Raw genomic sequence first — 20,077 nt, 5'->3', positions numbered from 1 at the left:
CACCTACAGAAGCTGTGTTACTTTTACTTCTTAAAAAAACAAGTTAGGCTTCCTGCAATCTGGGGAAGATGTATTTCCTTGGACTGCAGGAAAGAAGTGTTTTCCCTAAACTCAGAGGGACAATACAGGAGGACAATGACTGGATGGCAAGGCATCATGACCCAGGAGGGGGAGAGACAAAATAGCTAGTGCAGAAGCCTCCATAAACCCAAACACCAGACAAGTTACAGAGAGTCATTTATTTTAGTCAATAATTTAAGTTTCCAGTGAGTCATAAAAGCATACAAATCTAGGAATCTGTTATGATGGCACAGCAGCCAATAGGGTATAGGTTGTTTGGAGGTGGCTAGATGCCCAGCAGCCCACAGTAGCAAGAGCATTTCAAGCCAGCAAAAGCAAAGCTATCAAGCAGACCCAAGAGAACAGACGCCAACTGCTTCTTGCCAGAAGAGCTGCACCAATGCAAGATGCAAACTCCCATGTTGAAGACACCAGCAAGCTAGGCTGCAGATCTCTGGAGAAGTGGCCATCACACCACATCTTGGCAACTCCACACAGCTGCTTCATAACACTTCATTGGGCTTGCTGTAGCAAAGGCTGTAGATGAAGAGGACCAGGAGAAAAATCTCAATAAAACTTGCTTCTGTAAGCTTACCATTTCTCTGTTTAGATGTTAACATTCATAGCTCATTCCATATGTCAGCCTTCCCCACTCTGGCACCCTCCAGCTGTGTTGAACTGCAATTCCTATAATCAGGCTGGGAGATTATGGGGATTTCTGTCCAACATAGCAGCAGGGTGCGAGGTTGGGGGAAGGCTGCCATCAAGCTGTGGGGGTCAGGCCTGCAGGACTTAGCTCACATGTGCCCTCATAACACTCCAATATAGGTGGTTCCTTTTGCCAGGCTTGAACTCAGTATCCCTCTGTTATCCTTACAACTGCCCCATGGTTTCCATGAACACCCTGTTTCTTCAACAGATGGTCCTTGCAATATAATCCCCAGAAGGGATGCAGAGGGAAAGCAAACTGTTTTTCTCAAGTATTCACCCCATTTCTCAGCTCTGTCCTCTTTTAGTATCTGTTCACAGCAGTCAGATCTTTGCAAGCTACAGAAGGTGATTGGGGGCATTTCAGTTCTTTGCCACCCAAACAAACACTCCAGTTCCAATTTATTAAAAGGTATGTGGCTCAAGCTCCCTTCTGAATTAACTTCAGTTGTGAATTCTCAGGAGGACATTGTTCATTCACCTGCCCCTGGCATTTATATTTGCATTCCCTGGTAAGTGCAGTCATCGCCCATTGCAAATCTCAGAATTGCAATGTGTATAATTAGCTCACTCTGCCTGGCACCATTCACTCCTATACCATTTTGCTTGGAGGCTACCTGAAGTTATGTATTTTGCTTCTGTATTTTCTCAGTTCTATCAACACAATCACATACTGGACTGTGCTCAGCATTTCAGGCTTGAAAGTTATGTGAACAATGCCTGGTGAAGTCTCAGAAGCCAGGATGACTGAATAAGATTCCCAGGGGGGTCAGCAGGCTGGGTTTCAGCACCTTGTTCCATGATTAGCAGAAGCAAAATAATGTTAAAGCAGAATTCAGCTTTTCTTTGTGCAGCCTTTTGATGTTTAGTAGGTCCGTCTAATCAAAGCTATGGTTTTCCCATTAGTAATGTATGGCTGTGAGAGCTGGACTATAAGGAAGGCTGAGCGCCGAAGAATTGATGCTTTCGAACTGTGGTGCTGGAGAAGACTCTTACGAGTCCCCTGGACTGCAAGGAGGTCAAATCAGTCAATCCTAAAGGAAATCAACCCTGAGTGCTCATTGGAAGGACAGATACTGAAGCTGAAGCTCCAATATTTTGACCACCTAATGCGAAGAGAAAACTCCCTGGAAAAGACCCTGATGCTGGGAAAGACTGAAGGCAAAAGGAGAAGGGGACGGCAGAGGATGAGATGGCTAGATAGCATCACTGATGCAATGAATATGAACTTGAGCATGCTCCAGGAGAGAGCACAGGACAGGAAGGCCTGGCGTGCTATGGTCCATGGGGTCACGAAGAGTTGGACACGACTGAACGACTGAACAACAAAGAGAGTAGGCATAGTTCTGCTTATGATGAAGCGTTCCACTGGGACAGTGATTCCATGGGACCAGCCAAGCTTCTGATTTTTACCACCTTACCAGGTTTATATCCATCCATTTGGAATTCCCTCAGCTTTCCTCCATCTCCAGAAGACTTCTCAGTCTTCCCACTCCTCCCCCACTTTGTCCAGCTGGCTGCAACTTATAAAGGTAGTAGTTCAAGCCCACTGGGTTGGATCCAATGATGCAGTAGAATGGAAACTACTGGCAGAACAGATTTCTCTTCCAGCCTGCATGCCCCTCCCTGCCACCAAATCTGCTCTGGAGGATTGATGGACCCTCTGGAGTAGATTTGGGAGGCATGCACAGGGGAAGAGAGGACAGGGAGATCCTGTTGTGTGAGTGGATGCCCATTCACATAATGTTGGACCCAACTGGGGATGTCCAGCATCAGGAACTCTTGGACTTCTGTTTTTCCCCTAAAAAATGGCAAGATAAGCAAATGTTTTACCATTTGTACAGGTAAAGCTGCTGCCACACTCAACTCTTCCACTCTCCCTGCTGGTGTCAACACTGGTGTCAACACCAGCAGGGAGAATTCTTCACAGCAGTAGCAATAGCAGCAGCAGCAGGAAGAGAGGGCAGCGCCATGGCTCCCCTCCCTCCTTGCCGCTGGGGCTATGCCCAACGGAGTCGGGGGGGGGGGGCAAGCTGTGGAAAGCTCAGCAGATTTCACTGCCAGACAGAATCCAACATCCCTAGACCCAATCCCCTATTCTCACCCCTGGTCTGCACATAATGACAACCCAGAGTACAAGTTGAGTATGAATCATGGGTTGTCATGATGTGTGAACCCTGTACTATGGTTTAAGTATGGGTTGTTAAGAATGAACAACCCAGACTACACAACCAACAACAAACCATGGGTTCTCTTCCTGGGTTGTTCATGGTTAACAATCCATAATTAAACCACAGTGCTGGGTTTGCATGTAACATCAACCCATACTCTGGGTTACCACTATGTGCGAACCAGACCATTGAAGAACACTTTCATATTAAAGAAATACTCTTTTATACATATAAATCCTTTGCCCAAGCTAGTCCACACTACCACTCAAATTCTCCAGACATGAGCTTCACAGCAGCATAATTCCTCACCTCTCGGGTGTCATCTGAATCCACATCTGGACGTTTCCATGCTGGTGTGGCAAGAGCCCACAACACCAACAGCCCAAAGACCAGGATCAACATCCCCAGGATGTTGGCAAACCAAGCTTCTGCAGGAAGCTTGGAGTATGGTGTTGCTGACTTTGTTCTAAGGGAACACACAAAATGCACATTTCACGAGAGACCAGCAGCAGTTCACACACTTCCCCAGAGACCCAATAAAGGAGGAAATACCTGGGCAGTACCAAGAATCTCTTAAGTCATATAACCCTTTCCTTCCTTTACCACAGGGATGTTGAACCTTTTTCAACTTGGGGGCTGAATTCTGTTTCAGGGACACACTCAGGGGCCAAATTCCAGTGCAGGACAGGGCTGAAGACAAAAGGGTTGGGCCCAAAAAGCAGCATATTGTTTTTGCTGTTACTGCCAGTAATTAAGCCTTAAGAGAGACGTTTCAATCTTTTAGAATGGGAGAAGAACTTCACAAATGCCAGGATTCCACCAAATGATCAATGGTCAGAGGAAAGGGGGTGGGGCTATTTGAGAAACCCTGGAGGGCTAGGCTGGATCCTCAAGTGAGCTGGATTCAGCCCCCTGGCCTGAGGTTCCACACCCCTGCTTTATCAGTGAGGGTTGATCCACCAGCCCTTTAGCCATCCTAGATGTTCCGTCTTGACTTGGGGCTCGAGCACACGTTCTATTCTGCATAAGACCTAGGTCTCTTTCTTGTGGGGACTTCCAGCACCACATTACAGATCTCCACACACCAGCTCCATATTCCTGTTTGTCACTGACAGGGTTAGAGCAACCCAAAATACAGAGGCAGTAATTAGTTCTAGATGTTGCAACTGAGCCAGGGAAAATCAATTGCAGTGGGAAGGACATTCCCAGTAGCATCCCTGTAGCTACTTCTTAGGTGCCCAATGGCCTTTGGGGACATTTCCCTTCTGTACTTCTGGTGAGCTGCTTTCTGCCCACCCCTGGGTTAAGCCACTTAAGTTTTCCCTTTAGTGTCTCATTTTTCCCACCCATTAGTTGTTACCGTGGGACCACCAATGCTCTTCAGACTAAATAAATCAGCAACCATTTTCTCTGTGCTCCTTTTAGTACCATTGGCTATGTGCTCCCCAGATCAACACCCCCAAGTTCCTCTACTCAGATAACTCTACAGGTTAACTGAAATACCATATTCTCCCCTATGAGCCTACTCATGCCCTGAGATCTTCAGGGGAGGCCCTTCTCACAGTCCCACCACCATCACAGGCACGTCTGGTGGGAATGCAGGAGAGGGCCTTCTCAGTGGCTGCCCCAGGCTCTGGCACTCCCTTCCCAGGGAGGCGAGAGTGGCACCTTCCTTGATATGCTTTTGCTGGCATGTAAAAACCTTTTCTGGAAGGCCTTTGGGGATAGCTAGTCTGGACCAGTGAGAATAGAACGCATGGATACTATGGTTATATTTCTTGTTGTCTTTTAACATTGATATTTTATACAATGTTAATATTACTGATGATTTAATTATATTTTTAACTTTTGTAAACTTCTATTTATAGGTTTTAACTGTACAAGTTTTAATGTTGTAAAGCCACCTTGAGTCCTAGTATTGGGGAAAAGGTGGGATATAAATATGATGATGATACCCACAGTGTGAGGAACAGCTTTTCATTGATGCCCGAGATACAGGCTGCCACAACCAAAGAGAGGATGGCAGAGCCAAAGAAGACATGGATGGGCTTGTAGATGGCTCGGAACCAGGCAGGGGCCCAAGGCAACAGGAAAGATGCAAACCCCATTAGCCACTGGATAGGAGAGAGAAGAATTAGGCAACAGGGTATCTACATTGGGACTGAAGCTTTTAAACGTATTCATATGTGATCTGCAGAGCAAAGCAAGTAGCATGGCAACTGCATTTGCAGAAGCATTAATTTTATTCCTCACATTTCAGAACTGCTTTATAATCTATGTTATCAAAGCAACTAGAGCTCAAAAAAAAGCAACCACTTATCAGTTTAAAAAATGAAATCAAGATTCTGTTTTGTGGTCTTTGGTGGGGAACAGGGTATATAACACTTTAAATAAATGGAAATAAATTGTTTGAAACAGACTTAAACACTGTGTGCGCGCATGGTGAAGGGTCAGCTTGGATCACTGAGAACAGATGACCAAGAGGGACCACAATATTTGTGAAGACAAATTAGGGTGCAATCCTATGCGTGTTTAGGCAGAAAAAAGTCCCACAACTCCCAACATGCCTCAGCCAGCCATGATTGTGCCCTTATTCACCTGCTCAGAATACAAAAAATTGTCAGGCAGCAGGTTTAAGACAAAAGTATCTCTTTATACAATGCATGATCAAGCTGTATAATACACCGCCACAAGATACTAAAAGGACCCAATGGACTAATTGGTTTTTCAAAGCATTAGAATGAATTCAGTGAGATTAAACCCATAGGTGGTCATTTGCCCAGTAGCAGGAAAACAATGTCCATGTTCACACACACATTCTCTCTCTCTCTCTCTCTCTCTCTCTCTCTCTCTAGATTTCTGGCCACCCAATGTTGGGGACAAATGGGATGAATATCAGATCTCCTGTCTTGCTTCAACAGAAGCTCAGAAACACCTGGCCAGCCACTGCTACAAACAGAAAACTGAGCTAACTAGACCGTATCCTAACTGGTTATTGTTAGAATGTAGGAAGCAGCTTTATACTGAGTCAAACTACTGATCGATCTAACTCAGTGCTGTCTACACCAGGGGTGGGCAACCTTTTTTGGCCCATGGGCACATTTGGCAATTCAAGAATCTGTCCTGAACACCACCACAAAATAGCTGCCATGGTCACCCACCATCTTCATTTCCCTAGAATGTCTCTGAGCCCCACCGTGTAGCCCAGAGGCATTCATGGGAAATGAAGAGCGCAGCAGCTGAGGCCCTCACCTTGCTTTGAACCAATCCCAACTGCCAGTGAGAATGTTATTTTTTTTTTAATGGGAGGAGTAGGGCACATAGAAGTGTGTCTAGGGGCATAGTAGAGCCTGTGGGCACCAAGCTGCTGATCCGTGGTTGACACTGACTGGCAGCAGCTCTCTAGAGTTCAGTCAGGGGTCTTTCCCAGCTCTTCTTGGAAATGCCAGGAAGCTTCAGCATACAAAGCCAGTGCTCTACCACTGAGCTCTAACCCTTCTTTTAGCCCTGATAGTTAACTGCTGTTCTCACAAGTTGTTTATTTGGGACTTCAAATTGTTTTTTGGATAAGGGGTTGGAAACTATCATTTCCAACGTTACCAATTATGTATGAGCCCCCTCTCGGGAAAATAGGTGGGGGATATAAGTTTTTAAAATATATAAATAAATACAGTTCTGAGGTTCTTACCCACCTGGCAGGAGAAGAGCAGCACAGTGGATAGCCCTAGCCAGCTGTGTAGTGAGTACATGTTGGGAACCTTCTGCTTGTTGTGAAACTTAAAGACAGCCACCAGTCCGAGGACAACCATGATAAATGCTGTCAAGGTCAGTGCTGCATGCAGCAGCTTCCATGGGAGCTTGGACCCCTCCCAGGAGCAGGGTATTCGATACACCAGGGCCGCTGCAGGGGAGGGAGGGGAGAAGTCATTGGATCCAAGACAGCTCAGGCACCCCCACAACCACCAAGTTACTCCCTCCCAGATTCTTAGGGGTGGGGTAGGGGAGAATCAGAAAGGAATTGGAACCTCTTTCCACTTACCTATGCCATACAAGACCAACATGCCTGTCACCATGAGAACTGGGTGCCAATTAAACGTATGAGAAGAACCATCCCAGGCAAAGCCACCAAGCCAGTGTTGGCTCCAATGCACTGTAAAGCCCACACAGACAATCCCCAGAATTCCCAGTAGAATGGAGTATGGCAAGAATGGAACGCCAGGCATCTTGCTGCTAGCAGGGAGTACACCTGAGAAGACAAGACAAGGACTAGCTCTAAAAACTATCTAGGTGCCGACTAGCCTAGAATCTATCTGCACTGCTGTGAGGTTTTTGCCAGCTTTTGGAAGGGGGAGGAGCCCCAGAGGCTGGGTCAGAGGAGTTTGCTTTATAGAGCATTACCAAACAAGCAGAACACACACCAAACATCGCAGCTAGGAGGAAGAAAGCTCCCGTCTAGGATTACCCTGGGCTGATTAAAGCAGATCATATTCTAACCAAAGCCCAGTACTCTCGAAAGCCAAAATCAACAACTACCTAACAGACTGTAATTGGCATTGCTTCCATCTTTCACAAAGGCAAGCCACAGGGTCATTGGTCAATAGTTTATACTTAGTATCCATTTTAGCAAAGTTTCCAGTCAGCCTTGCAATTGTCAATCAAGAAGAAGAACCCAGAATGAATCCATTATACGATCAGGCAGGATGCAACTTAAGTGAAATTAAACCTAGAGAAGTAGCGAACGTGTACCAGCCCACACAAGTCTGCCATTCTGATTTCCATGGCTCTTCCCTGACCTTTATGTAAGTGGCACTGGCACTCAAAGAGGAGTTAAGAGTAGCTCTTACTGGATCCAGCTTGATCTAAGAGGCATAAATGTGTTCCAGCCAAAGCCAACTGAGCAAGAGAAACAGTCCACATTAGGGTTTTCAGATTGCTTTACAAGCTGTCCCTACAGCCAAGGTGCAGACCGCAAACCCCTCCCACCTACCCAGTCGTCCTACACAGATGGTGCACCTGCAACCACTGCTTCCTGTAGGGAGGCAACAGTCATGAGATCATCTCAACTTCTGCTTTCAAAGCAGAACTGAGTAGATGAACAGAGAGCGTGTGTTGAAACAACAATGACTGAAACATCACTCTTGACTTCCAGCACACCTTTGGTCTGGAGAGAAAGAGGGGACAGTCTCGTTTTGTTTAAAACCTTTCCCTAAACTCAGCTCGTCTCTCTCAACCATACAGCAGACTGGAACGCCTGGCTGGAGACATTGCAGAATTGTTTTCTCTGACCTACAAGACCAATCTTTTAGCATCTTCCCAGAAACTGGAGACCTACATTGAGATGTACATAAACTACCAAATATATGCTCATCAACACCAAGATGAGGATAGGCTTATGCAAAAGGGTTTATCCAGAGTGAAAACAAATTAGCAGCTGTGCCCTCTGTGATAACAAAGTTCTGGTGCAGCCAGATTAATCATCCAAGACTAATTTTCTCAGAGGCTGTTTTAACAGATGGCAAGGGCTGGCATTTACCCGGGGCCCCAAGACTGACCAAGCCTCCACCTTACATCCTGCCATTATTGCTTTTTGCACAGAGCACCCAGGAAGGTCAAATTTTAAGAGAAAGTATGTTTTATACAACCTGCTCCTTCCAGGTTAAAGGGCCCACAGACAGTGCCTTACCTGAGGGCTGTTAAGATCTTGGAGCCTAGCCTAGCCATAGGTTATGAGAATTAGTCAGGAAGGTTTACAACTCTGCAATCCTTGCATTCTTCCAGCCTTCCACTGTCACCACACTATAAAAGTGCAGGTAGCAACACTCCCAGCAATCACCTCAAACTCTGCTCCTATATTTAAAGATGTCACAGTTTATCGTCAGGCTCTTGAATTCCAGCATAAGGAAGAACTGCCCTTAAAAAGTTATTATGGCTGAGTTACTGACCTTGCGCTACTGAAGACATCCTGCATTGCACTAGATTTCACCGTTTGACCATTTAAGGTTTAATCCTATGCATGTTTAGAGAGAAAAAAGTCATATAATTCCCAGAATTCCCCAGCCAACCATGCTGGCTGGTGAATGCTAGGAGTTGTAGGACTTTTTTTTCTGTCTAAACATGCATAGAATTGCTCCCTTAAGGCCCCCATATCAATTTTTTTTGGAATGGGAGAGCAACAATGCCACTGGAAAAAACACAAGGGGAAAAATCTTGCCTTAAGTAGGCACAGACCATCCATGTTCATAACTGGATGATTATTGAATTTCTAGTTCCAGACAGAATGCTAACCTAAACCTGTAAACTATTACATTCCATGTTTTAAAAAGAGATGCATGCTATTTTACATGCTCAGTGCTTGCCTTCCTGTCCCAGTGCCTCCCACACAATATTTAAAGTTGGCAATACCAAAATGATGCATCAGGTCACACCAATTGGTTGCAGAAGCTATGTGGGTGGATCACCAGACCATCAGGTACAGAAATAAAGCAATGTTTGTCTCTACACCCATCACAAATGTTGGGCTAGAGCAGAATTCAACTGCCAAATTCCCCTTAGGAAGTTTAACAACAGCAGATGGGACAGAAAGAGGGGAGACATAAAATATTGATGCTATTTATTTGCAACTTTGAAAATGCTAGTTACTATTCTAATGTCGTATTATTATAATTATATTATTATAAAACATGATTTTGTTGATTTGCTTTTTTGATCATAGAATCATAGAATAGTAGGGTTGGAAAGGGCCTACAAGGCCATCGAGTCCAACCCCCTGCTCAATGCAGGAATCCAAGTCAGAGCATCCCTGACAGATGGCTGTCCAGCCTCGTCTTGAACGCCTCCAATGTGGGACAGCCCACCACCTCCCTAGATAATTGGTTCCATTGTTGTATTGCTCCAACAGTCTGGAAGTTTCTCCTGATGTTCAGACAGAATCTGGCTTCCTGTAACTTGAGCCCATTATTCCATGTCCTGCACTCTGGGATGATGGAGAAGGCATCCTGGCCTTCCTCTCTGTGACAACCTTTCAAGGCCTTGAAGAGCGCTATCATATCTCAACTGAGGGGAGATATTTAGCCTTCTCTTCTCAAGGCTAAACATGCCCAGTTGTTTCAGTCTCTCTTCAGAGGGCTTTGTTTCCAGTCCCCTGATCATCTTTGTTGCCCTCCTCTGAACCCTCTCCAGCTTGTCTGCATCCTTCTTAAAGTGTGGTGCCCAGAACTGGACACAGTACTCCAGGTGAGGCCTAACCAGTGCTGAGTAGAGGGGAACTAGTACTTCCCGGGATTTGGAAGCTATGCTTCTATTAATGCAGCCCAAAATAGCATTTGCCTTTTTTGCAGCCACATCACATTGTTGGCTCAGATTCAGCTTCTGATCGACAACAATTCCAAGATCCTTCTCGCTTGTAGTGTTGTTGAGCCATGTATCCCCCATCTTGTAACTGTGCATTTGGTTTCTTTTTCCTAGGTGCAGAACTTGGCATTTATCCCTATGAAATGTCATTCTGTTGCTTTCTGCCCAGCGCTCCAGTCTATCCAGATCACTTTGAATTTTGTTTCTGTCTTCCAGGGTGTTAACTATCCCGCCCAATTTTGTGTCATCTGCAAATCTGATCAGCATTCCCTGCACCTCCTCCTCCAAGTCATTAATACAAATGTTGAAGAGCACTGGGCCCAGGACTGAGCCCTGCGGTACTCCGCTCGTTACCTCTCCCCAGTTTGAGAAGGTCCCATTGATAAGCACTCTTTGAGTCCGATTCTGTAGCCAACTGTGGATCCACTGGATCGTTGTTTCATCTAGCCCACTTTGAGCTACTTTGCTCATCAGGATATCATGGGGCACTTTGTTGAAAGCTTTGCTGAAGTCAAGGTATATTATGTCTACAGCATTCCCACAGTCCACAAGGGAGGTTACCGGATCAAAAAATGAGATCAGATTTGTCTGGCAGGATTTGTTCTTGACAAATCCATGTTGGCTTCGAGTAATCACTGCACTGTTTCAAGGTGCTTACAGATGGATTGCTTTATCATCTACTCCAGAATTTTCCCAGGGATTGATGTCAGACTGACTGGTCTGTAGTTCCCAGGTTCCTCCTTTTTACCTTTTGAAGATAGGGACAACATTAGCCCTCCTCCAGTCATCTGGCACTTCCTCTGTCCTCCATGATTTCTCAGAGAGAATAGACAGTGGTTCTGAGTTCTTCTGCTAGTTCCTTTATGACTCTAGGATGCAGTTCATCTGGCCCTGGAGATTTGAACTCATTCAAAGTAATTAGGTGTTCCTTGACCATATGCCTATCCATCTCAAGCTGCAATCCTGCCCCTTCAGCCTGTACTTTGCCTTTGCCAGGGGGGTCATAGACCCTCTTTTGGGAAAAGACTGAGTCAAAGTAGGCATTGAGCACCTCTGCCTTTTCTTTGTCATCTGTTATCATTTTGCCATCAGTTAAGCCCTTTTTATTTACAGCCCATAGGAGACTCTTAACTTTACTGCTCGGTATCTGATGGTTATATTCAGAGCAGAAAATGGGAACAATAAGAGAACCCATGAACATTAAACCATGCAAAAGCTGTGAACAATAAACCATGTGTCATGCAAAATAGCCCCTTTTGAGAACTATTGTACTAATAGGAGGCTACAGCTTTTGGCAAGCTTTGCTTCTAAAGAGACATGCTTCCAGACAAGCCTTTTATCGTGCTATCACCCTGTCTCATTCACAGAATTTTACAGGTGGCTCAGATGATAACATATTCCATTTGTAACCCTCCCATGTTTTCCCGCCACTTCTGTCTTTTTTCTTACTACAGAAAATCCGTGAAGAAAAAAAAAAGATGGAATAGCTGCACAATGCCTTCTAATTGATACAGCTAGGAGACCTCCATTTGGAAGCACTCACGGAGACCATTAATCAATAAGCACCACACAGTAGACCCTTATAAGGATGTTTTTGGCATTGCCTTATGAACAAATTTAGCCTGTGGTACACTACTTGGCCATTTGCTTTTCACTTTAATTGCCACTCTGTTCAGTAGACCCAATGACAGTCTAAAAACGAAAGCTTTGTGTGAAAGATAATGCGGGGCTGTGACATCTTGCAGCAGACATTCTCGTAGCAGCACGTGATTTGGGGTGGTCCAAAGCTTATCGCAGCTTGTAGAGGCATGGGGTGCAAACTTCAGTTCCTTGTTCAGGCTGTTTATGCATCTGTGTTGAACGAGGAACCAGCTTCAGCCTCATGAAGTGAATGATAAAGCACAAAGCCCTGGGATGTTCATTGCTCTCTATTCCAAGAAGAAAGGTGGTAGCATTTTAGAAATTGGTTTACGGTGGCATCACCTTTTATAGGCAACGACATACAATGGGTGGGTTCCAGATTTAGGCATGTGCAACTGAGCAGGCATAAGCAGACTTCCCCACCCGCCCCACCCTACAACAGCCCCTCCAGCCCCCTGGAAATGCTACACAGAGGGTCAGGGAACCCTGCTGAATGGGGCCAGCTGTGGTGCGTGGGAACCCCCCAAATCAGGCAGGGGCACCTTCCACGAGCAGACCCATTTCTGTCCTTAGAAGGTAGATCCTGGATCTAATGTAATTACCTATGAAGCAACACACAATTCATCAGTTGTATTTAAGACTTCCTAGCAAAGCAGAGTGCTACAGCAGCAAGCCAGCTAGCAACTCTCGGGGAGTTTCATGGAGAAAAGGGTCTCCTCACCAGCAAGCTACTCAAATGCTTATACAGTAAGGAAAGCTTTCCAAAGCAGAATGTAAAGATACCGAGCGAAATTGGCAGTGGGAACGTTATATAACCCCTTACTGGGATTACTGCTTGTTAACGGTAAAACAGATACGACTACGAAAGTGATTGCAGAGAGAAAACACCGCCACCTCTCCTCCTACTAGCAAGCCAGCTACTACCATACAGCCGCAGAACTGAGCAGCACACCAGCGGCATCTCACACCTCGCTTCCGCCTGAGACGCGGGGAGCGCCGGGAAAAGTAGTCCCAAAGTTCTACAGACCCTTCGACACGGCGGCCTATCGCTCTTACTAAGCATTTAAGACCCTCTGACTCGCAGTTCACGGCCCCGCCCAATCAGCACATCCGGCCTGCCCATCGATGGATTTCTGGGAAATGTAGTTTTCGTGGTGAGGCCTCGCCCGTCTATTGCTCCAGTCCTCGCGAAGACGGAAGGAGACAAATTGGATCGATTCTCCCTGCAAGGGCGCTTTGAAAACACTTCATGGTCTTCGTTTGCTTCTGTCTTTATGATTTTCCTACGTGCCTACGTTCACCGGTCATTATTTCCTGCCCTTGCCTTAAAAAGACATGCCCTCCAGCAGGGACACGCATAAGATCACATTCGAATATGAACTTTTCTCCTCAGAGGGACTCCTGCATCCGCTGCATACCAAACTGAGCAGGGAGAGCCGATGCATTAACGGGAAATGCGTCACGTGCTGAATTTCTGCTCATCGCGCAGCAGTTAATTGAAGGCACAGGAGCCCTGCCAAGTTGGCAACCTATTCTAAGAGCGGTCTCATTGTGCCGCTGTTGTTGTTGCTGTTGTTACTGGATTATTAGCAGCCTGGTGCTACTCACAGTTAGGCGTGCCTAAACCTACTGAAATTGTGCTGCAGAATATCCCTATACCACGTGGGATTCTGTAGCTGCGATCCTACTCGCACTTGCTTGGACAGGACCTTCTCTGTGGTAATCCCCCATCTGTGAAATACCCTCCTCAGAGATACCTGTATGGCCCCCTCTTTGTTGGCTTTGAGAAGAATCCTAACAACGTTTGCATTCCAATTTTCGGAGGGGGGGGGGGAGCCATGTCGGTCTATTGCAGTACAGCAACCACGAATTTATTATGGCACATGGCGAGATTTTTCCGGAGATTGATGGAAGTTCACTCCATGCTGCCAAACCCGGTGCCTTCCATTGTAACGATTGCCGGAGGAGTAGCCTTGTTCGTTCGCTAGTCTTCAAAGTGCCCCAAGACTCTTTGGGCACCGAGATCGGAGCCCTCTGTCTGTCCAGAGGCAATTCTTGATGACTGCGGCTTTGGTTTTGGTTTATTCCAGTCTGTTTCGGGGGCGGGGCGGTGTGTGGGATTGGTTTTATCTGCAGCTGTTATTTAATGTTATTTAGGCTGTAATCGTGTAACACTTACCTGGAAATAAGTCAATTGAACTCAATGGGGCTTACTTCTGGGTAGACATGTATAGGACTGCAGTAATAATGTTTGCTATTTTATTGTTTTAATAGTTTGTAATATTAATCGTTTGTAATTGTTGCTTTACCGATTGCCGCGCAAGCCGCTTTTGGAGGGTGAAAGGCGGGATAAAAATCTATAATAATAGGAAAATAGATAACCTCCACTGAAATAAATAAAACTAACTTGCGACGTAAAATATGTTTCGGATACGGCTGCTCTGCCTTTCTTTTTTGTACAGTGGACTAAACGACCATCTGCATTTTTAAATGGTCATAACTATCTGTCTTTAGGCAATAGATATGGATATATTAGACAATCGGTTGGAAGCGCTGACTGAGTGGACTTAAAGGAGGAGGAAAGAGGAGGAGGGAGCAATTCCTCGCACTGAAGCATTAATCCACCACAGAGAAGGAAATTTAGACAAGCAGCTAAGTGCAAAGACAGAAAAAATGATGTCTTTTTCCTATCCTTACCATAGAGATAGGAAAACGAAGTGACGACGATCGTTATATAAAGAGCGGTTTCCTAGAGGGCTGCCCGTAGGTATTAATGGAGAAATCCAAGATTTTACCGTAGCTCAGAGTGGGAGGTAGGTGTTGCCGTAGAAAAATAAAAGGTGGCCGGAAAGAGAAGAGGCCTTGTTTCGGCTGAATTTTTTAAAAAAGTTTTTACGCGTGTAAAAATGCTACGTGGCTGCAGAACGTGTCGGGGTTGTGTGAGGCGACGATTTGCTGTATTCTGAGGGGTGTTTTGTATGGGGATTTTTGAATCCCAAACCTCAGCCCCCCCCCCCCCGACCTGCAATATCATCAGTGGACGACATTGCAGGGCTCTCATAAGCCGCACACCCACCTGTGTGTGGGCAGCGGAGTGCGCTTGCATTAGTAGGGCGATTTTTCCAGCGCTTAAAACCTAACAATGAAATTCACACGCGAAATGAGGCCTGAAGTGCGTGAATTCCTCTCTCTGCTGCTGTCTTTTCTAAGGGCAGCCTTCACTTCCTCCACGGGGAAGTTTGTTAAAATGGCTTCCAGTCAAAAACCCGGAAATTCCCTACCCGAACTATGAGATCGTGCGCTTCGCTCTCCTTCGCGAGTCTACGGTCGCGGCAGTCAGTGCCGGAGCTTCCGGGGATGCTGTCTCCTACGCCTCCCCCCCCCCCGGCGGTTGCACGGTCTCCACGGTGACGGGCGGCGGCGGAGTGAGGCGAGCGTGGGGCGCACGGAGGGGGCTGGAGTGGCGTCGGGTCCTTTTCTTCGCGGGTGTCACCGGGCAGCGGCTGTGTTTCGGGGATCCGTTGCTGGGGTTATGTTCTCCTCCGACTTAGCGCGGGTATATCGAATCCCAGGCGCGGAGAGCGCTTGGCTTGGGGGGGCAGCTCCTCCGGCAGGCAGGACCCACACCCGGAGCACCTGCAGGGTCAGGCCCGTGACTTTTGATTCCCCGAGGTTGTCCTGGGATTCTGCGTTTCAGGCCTTTTTCCTCAGGTGCCTATGACCATTTCGCCTTCGTCGTGTAGAAATGGGAGGCAATTCATGGGCGGTCTTTTTCATGAAGTCCTGCACTGGAAAGCGTAACGACAGTGCTAGGCTATAATGGCTAATAATGGATCTCATTTCTATAAAGGAGCAAAGGGCTCTGATTCTTTTGTCCCTTTACAAAAAAACCTCTGCTTGATCGATTTCCTTAGCTGTGCAGCACTAGGCTGTGAGTGACATGCCCCAGATTTGTGGCGCACTTGGCAATGGATAATTAGCCGTGGCTTGTCTCCTTTTCACCATTATTGTGTTGCTCTCTTTACTCCCCCACCAGCCGCCACCATACTTCTGCAGGTTTAAGGTCTCGGCCATAAGGAGCGGTGAGTGATTGCATACCCTCTGTAGCATGAGCTGGCACTCTTTGGGATGCAGACACTGAGGTCCCACAACTCTAGGCAAGGAAGATGCTCCAGACCAGCAACTATAGCCTGGTGCTCTCCTTGCAGTTCTTACTACTGTTCTATGACCTTTTTGTCAACTCCTTCTCGGAACTGCTGCGCATGGCCCCTGTCATCCAGCTTGTGCTCTTCATGTGAGTATGGCAGGACACGTTATGCTTGTTTTATTCACTTTTAGAACTTATTTGCCTTTTTCTCCAAAACAGAAGAAAGTAAAAAAATAGTGAAAGCTAGGCCTGCAGTTCTTAAAACAGTTGTAGAGACCAGATACTTTGTAGGATAGAACTATAGACTAGTGCTCTGAATAACTGACTTGAAGTAGAGATATTTACAACAAGATCCTTGGATGTTCACTTAGAAATATGTGTATAGCTGTGTGTAATGGGACTTGATCCCTAGTACGTGTGCTTAAAGGGCAGTTTTACTCTATAATCCTAAACATACTTATTAGTATGCTACCTAGGGAGGTAGTGGGCTCTCCCACACTGGAGGCATTCAAGACGAGGCTGGACAGCCATCTCTCAGGGATGCTCTGACTTGGATTCCTGCACCGAGCAGGTGGGTTGGACTCAATGGCCTTGTAGGCCCCTTCCAACCCTACTGTTCTGATTCTATGATTCTATGCTGCATTGAACACAGTGGAATTTACTTCTAAGTACACTTGCATAGGATTGTACTGTTAATTTCTATTCTCCTTGGATAACTCATTCAGGAAAATTGAAAGAAGAGGAAGCCAGAGTGGGGTTGACTAATATGAAGTGATAAAGTAGAAGGCAAAAAATCAAGGAAAGGATTGTTCTTTCTCTAATATTAAAATGTGTAGAGGCTTTCTGAAATCTCAGTAGATAATAGGCAGTGCTGGGTTGAACAATGTGTTAACAAGGGTGTTGCTGTATAGTCCGTTGATTTTATTTTTTCTCCTATGGGTAGTAGCTCAGTGGTCTTTATGTAAAGTTCTATGCCTATATGTTGCACAGATCATGACAATCAATGAGTAGTAGGAAAAAACAGAACTAGACGCAAGCTGGTAGCTTGAGTGGACTCTTATTCCCATGGTATTCTTCTAGCAAGAGCCTTGAGACTCTCATTTCCTTTGTGATTGGTGATAGAATAATGTCCCATTGGGAGGATGGGCAGAAGAGGCTTCAGCAGCTATTTTAATGTAGCAGGTAACCACTTTTTGCAGGATGTATAAGGCATTCATCACTCTGTCTCATTAAAATGTCTGTCTTCCTACAGCATTCAGGATATTGCCATCCTCTTCAATGTCATCATCATCTTCCTCATGTTCTTCAATACCTTCGTCTTCCAGGCTGGCCTGGTTAATCTTCTCTTCCACAAATTTAAAGGCACCATCGTTTTGTCAGCAGCATACCTTGCTTTGAGCATATCTTTCCACATCTGGGTCATGGTAAGGCAGGAGAGGATTACATTTGGCTCATAAAAAAGAGTTGTTCATACTGGCTGTTGAGGAAGTCCAAATTTTGAACACAAATAATTAGGCAAACATATAACATGTTGAGACATTCTTTATTTGCATGCTCCTGCCCCGCCCCCAATCAGTACTGTGTAGCTCTGTTTAAAGTGGGGACACTATGTGTGTATGTTGGTACTAAGCAAAAACCTAGTATAGTAATGGAAGGAATGCTGAGCAAAAATGGGGGAGAACAAACTAACTTCTCACCTGAGGTTGCTGAAGGGTAGTAATGTTAACATAAGTATATTTTGGGTTATTTTTGTAAGTTGCTTTGAGTGTTTATTAGGCTGAAAAGTGACAAATAAATTGGAAGCCACGACAAAAGAACAGGTGTCCCCAGAGCCATAATCTCTTTTTAAAACAAGCAGAGTGTCTTGGGTTTCTGCACCAGCTACCAGTCATTGTATGCAGAATTTGTAGACCAGAAACTTCCTGTTGGGTGGGCTGGGGAGTTCTCAGGTATAAAGAATTAATTGTAGCGTTGGTTATTCTCCCCTCTGCACACTAGCGGGAACCACCAGATCATCAGATACGTCATCCTTTTTGTACTATAGCAGACTCCTGGCCTAGTGTCCTGTCTCCAGGTGTACAAGAGTATATGCTCTGGTTTGGTAGTCTTATGTGTGAGAGTTCTTTGATTAGTGATAAGAAAAGAATTTGATTAGATGACTCAAAGAAACCTCCTGGCATTAAAAAAAACTGTCTGAAATGAGCTAAATTGGAAAGAATCCTGTTATAATCCAGTATATCTGTATGGCTTGGCAGCATAGCTCCCTCCCCCCCTTGCTGAAACAGCTTCAAACGTTTCAGAATGTTGTCCGTAAAGCTAGAATTCCCCACTGACGTGGTTAGTTGGATCCAGGAGATCATTCATTCAGTCTCCTTAAAATCTTCCCTGACCAAGGTTTGTCCCATGTCTGCTCTGTCCTATTCTTTTGACAGTTTCAAACAAACAGTTTGAATAAAACAGTTTTTGTTTTATTCTTGATGGGTGTAGTTCACAATGTGGTCTATGTCTTTCACTTGCCTTGAGTGTCTTCTGCTGACCTTAATTAATTAATTCTCTTCATTTATCTGTGTCTGAGATCCATGCAAAGTGAGTGGCCCTGCAATAATTGCATAAGTTGTCATTTACATGGCCTGTTATAGGTCTCATTGATATCAAATTCACATGATAATACAGCATACTAAGCACTCTCAGTTAATATACTGCATCTTCTGTCACAGTCTGCCTCTTTTTGGTCTTTCTAAATGGTGGCCTTGCGTGTACATGTGACTGCATCTCTTTTCCAGTAATTTGGGGATTGTTGTTAACCTTTGTTTGACCTGCTTTATTGACTCTTATTTTGTGCTGATTTGGAAGTTATATAGCCAGCAGCTCTTCCTTCTGATATGCATTTTCCCCTAATTTCCTGACTTCTCTGGTTCCTTCATTCCAATACACTTCATCACCATGTTGTACAATACCGTGATCTTTTCAATGTAATGTATAGACCTGGTGTCCCCTTTATATTGGTTGATATGCTCTTAGCCCCTCCTTGTATCTTTTGACTCGTCTTCCAAATTTTGTCTTCAGTTTTGCTTCAGGGGGCCAGTGATGACCAACTTACACTTGATTTGTACTTGTAGTTACGGGCACAAAGTTGGGGTGTGACTGTTTCATAGAGAACGATGACCACTCTAATTTTTATAATTGGCTGTTTCATCCTTTGTATAAACAAGTTTCTAGCCTGCAGCATTCTTCACATTCCATTATTTAATTGTTCTCCAGCATTAGCTGATTAATTTGGGCTTGTTAGATCACTGAAGTATCCTGGGATGCACAGTGGATCCTCTGTTCTGGCTATACTTGCTAAGTTCTGTAGTTATCTCCTAAGTTTGTCCTGTTCTTCTGAGTAGTATTGCTGAGCATATGTCCTATACCACAAACAGCCCACATCTCTTGAGTTCTGATATCTGTTAAATCATTCACCCTGATTTTTTGGATAGTCTTGTGAAGTTCAATAGAGGTTACCATGGGTGAAATCCAGCTGTCAGCAGAACAGATTCTTCTCTCCCCCACAGCCCTATACCCCACCAAATCTGCACCATAGGGTTGGGGGACCCTCCAGAGCAGATTTTGGGGCCTGCAGCAGGGAAGGAAAGAAAGGGAAAGTCCTGTTATGTGAGTGGAAGTCTACTCACACAATATTGGATGTAGCCACATAATCTGGACTAATTAAAGAGAAGGAGGGCAGATGTATTTGGACCTATTGATTTATAGGTTTACAAGGTAACTGCAAGTGACAAGAAGCTGCTCAGAAGTTGCCGGAGCAGTTATTTTTGAGCTTTTAGCTGCTAAATTGCTTTCCATCATAAGGGCTAAGATGTTGTTGGTGTTGTTACAGTAGACTGTGAAATGAAAATGAAATGATCTATTTTTAAAACTACAACAGCTACTGTGATTTATCATCTGTCTTGCAGACAACCAAAAATCTGGGCTCATGGTCCTTTGTGTCTGTTACTATCCA

General features: G+C 45.2%; 2 protein-coding genes across 29 annotated transcripts in view; one reads left to right on the top strand and one right to left on the bottom strand.

Moving 5' to 3' along the window:
• Positions 1-224: 224 nt before the first annotated feature.
• Positions 225-15,671, bottom strand: CYB561A3 (cytochrome b561 family member A3). 7 transcript variants are annotated; one of them, XM_084858858.1, is made up of 6 exons: positions 15,212-15,671; positions 6,979-7,185; positions 6,632-6,840; positions 4,899-5,053; positions 3,249-3,405; positions 225-597 (listed from the first exon to the last, which is right to left on the bottom strand). In XM_084858858.1, the coding sequence occupies exons 2-6, from the start codon at positions 7,160-7,162 to the stop codon at positions 574-576; spliced, it is 729 nt and encodes a 242-aa protein (XP_084714984.1). In that variant the 5' UTR covers positions 7,163-7,185; positions 15,212-15,671; the 3' UTR covers positions 225-573. The 7 variants fall into 7 exon arrangements, with proteins under 7 accessions (XP_084714984.1, XP_084714993.1, XP_084714945.1 ...); XM_084858867.1 differs by lacking the exon at positions 15,212-15,671 and adding an exon at positions 13,688-13,994; XM_084858819.1 differs by lacking the exon at positions 15,212-15,671 and adding an exon at positions 12,825-13,033.
• The window catches only part of TMEM138 (transmembrane protein 138), a 22,054-nt gene continuing 15,262 nt past the window's right edge, over positions 13,286-20,077 (top strand). For 4 of the 22 annotated variants that reach the window (XR_014792409.1, XM_084859051.1, XM_084858973.1 and 1 more), the window contains exons 1-3: positions 15,340-15,486; positions 15,967-16,224; positions 17,330-17,501. Coding sequence is in view for 17 of the 22 variants with exons in the window: in XM_084859051.1 (XP_084715177.1) it covers positions 16,097-16,224; positions 17,330-17,501 (300 nt within the window). In the remaining 5 variants the exon portion in view is untranslated. Of the gene's footprint in view, positions 13,650-14,039; positions 14,744-15,247; positions 16,225-17,329; positions 17,502-20,077 lie in introns of those variants that run through there. The other 18 variants (XR_014792403.1, XM_084859030.1, XM_084858950.1 and 15 more) reach the window with 10 other exon arrangements.

The sequence above is a fragment of the Heloderma suspectum genome, chromosome 1 (genome assembly GCF_057233095.1).
Source record: "Heloderma suspectum isolate Gila_16-S chromosome 1, 16-S_ref, whole genome shotgun sequence".
Lineage (NCBI taxonomy): Eukaryota > Metazoa > Chordata > Lepidosauria > Squamata > Helodermatidae > Heloderma > Heloderma suspectum.
This window is presented reverse-complemented; position numbering and strand designations above follow the sequence as displayed.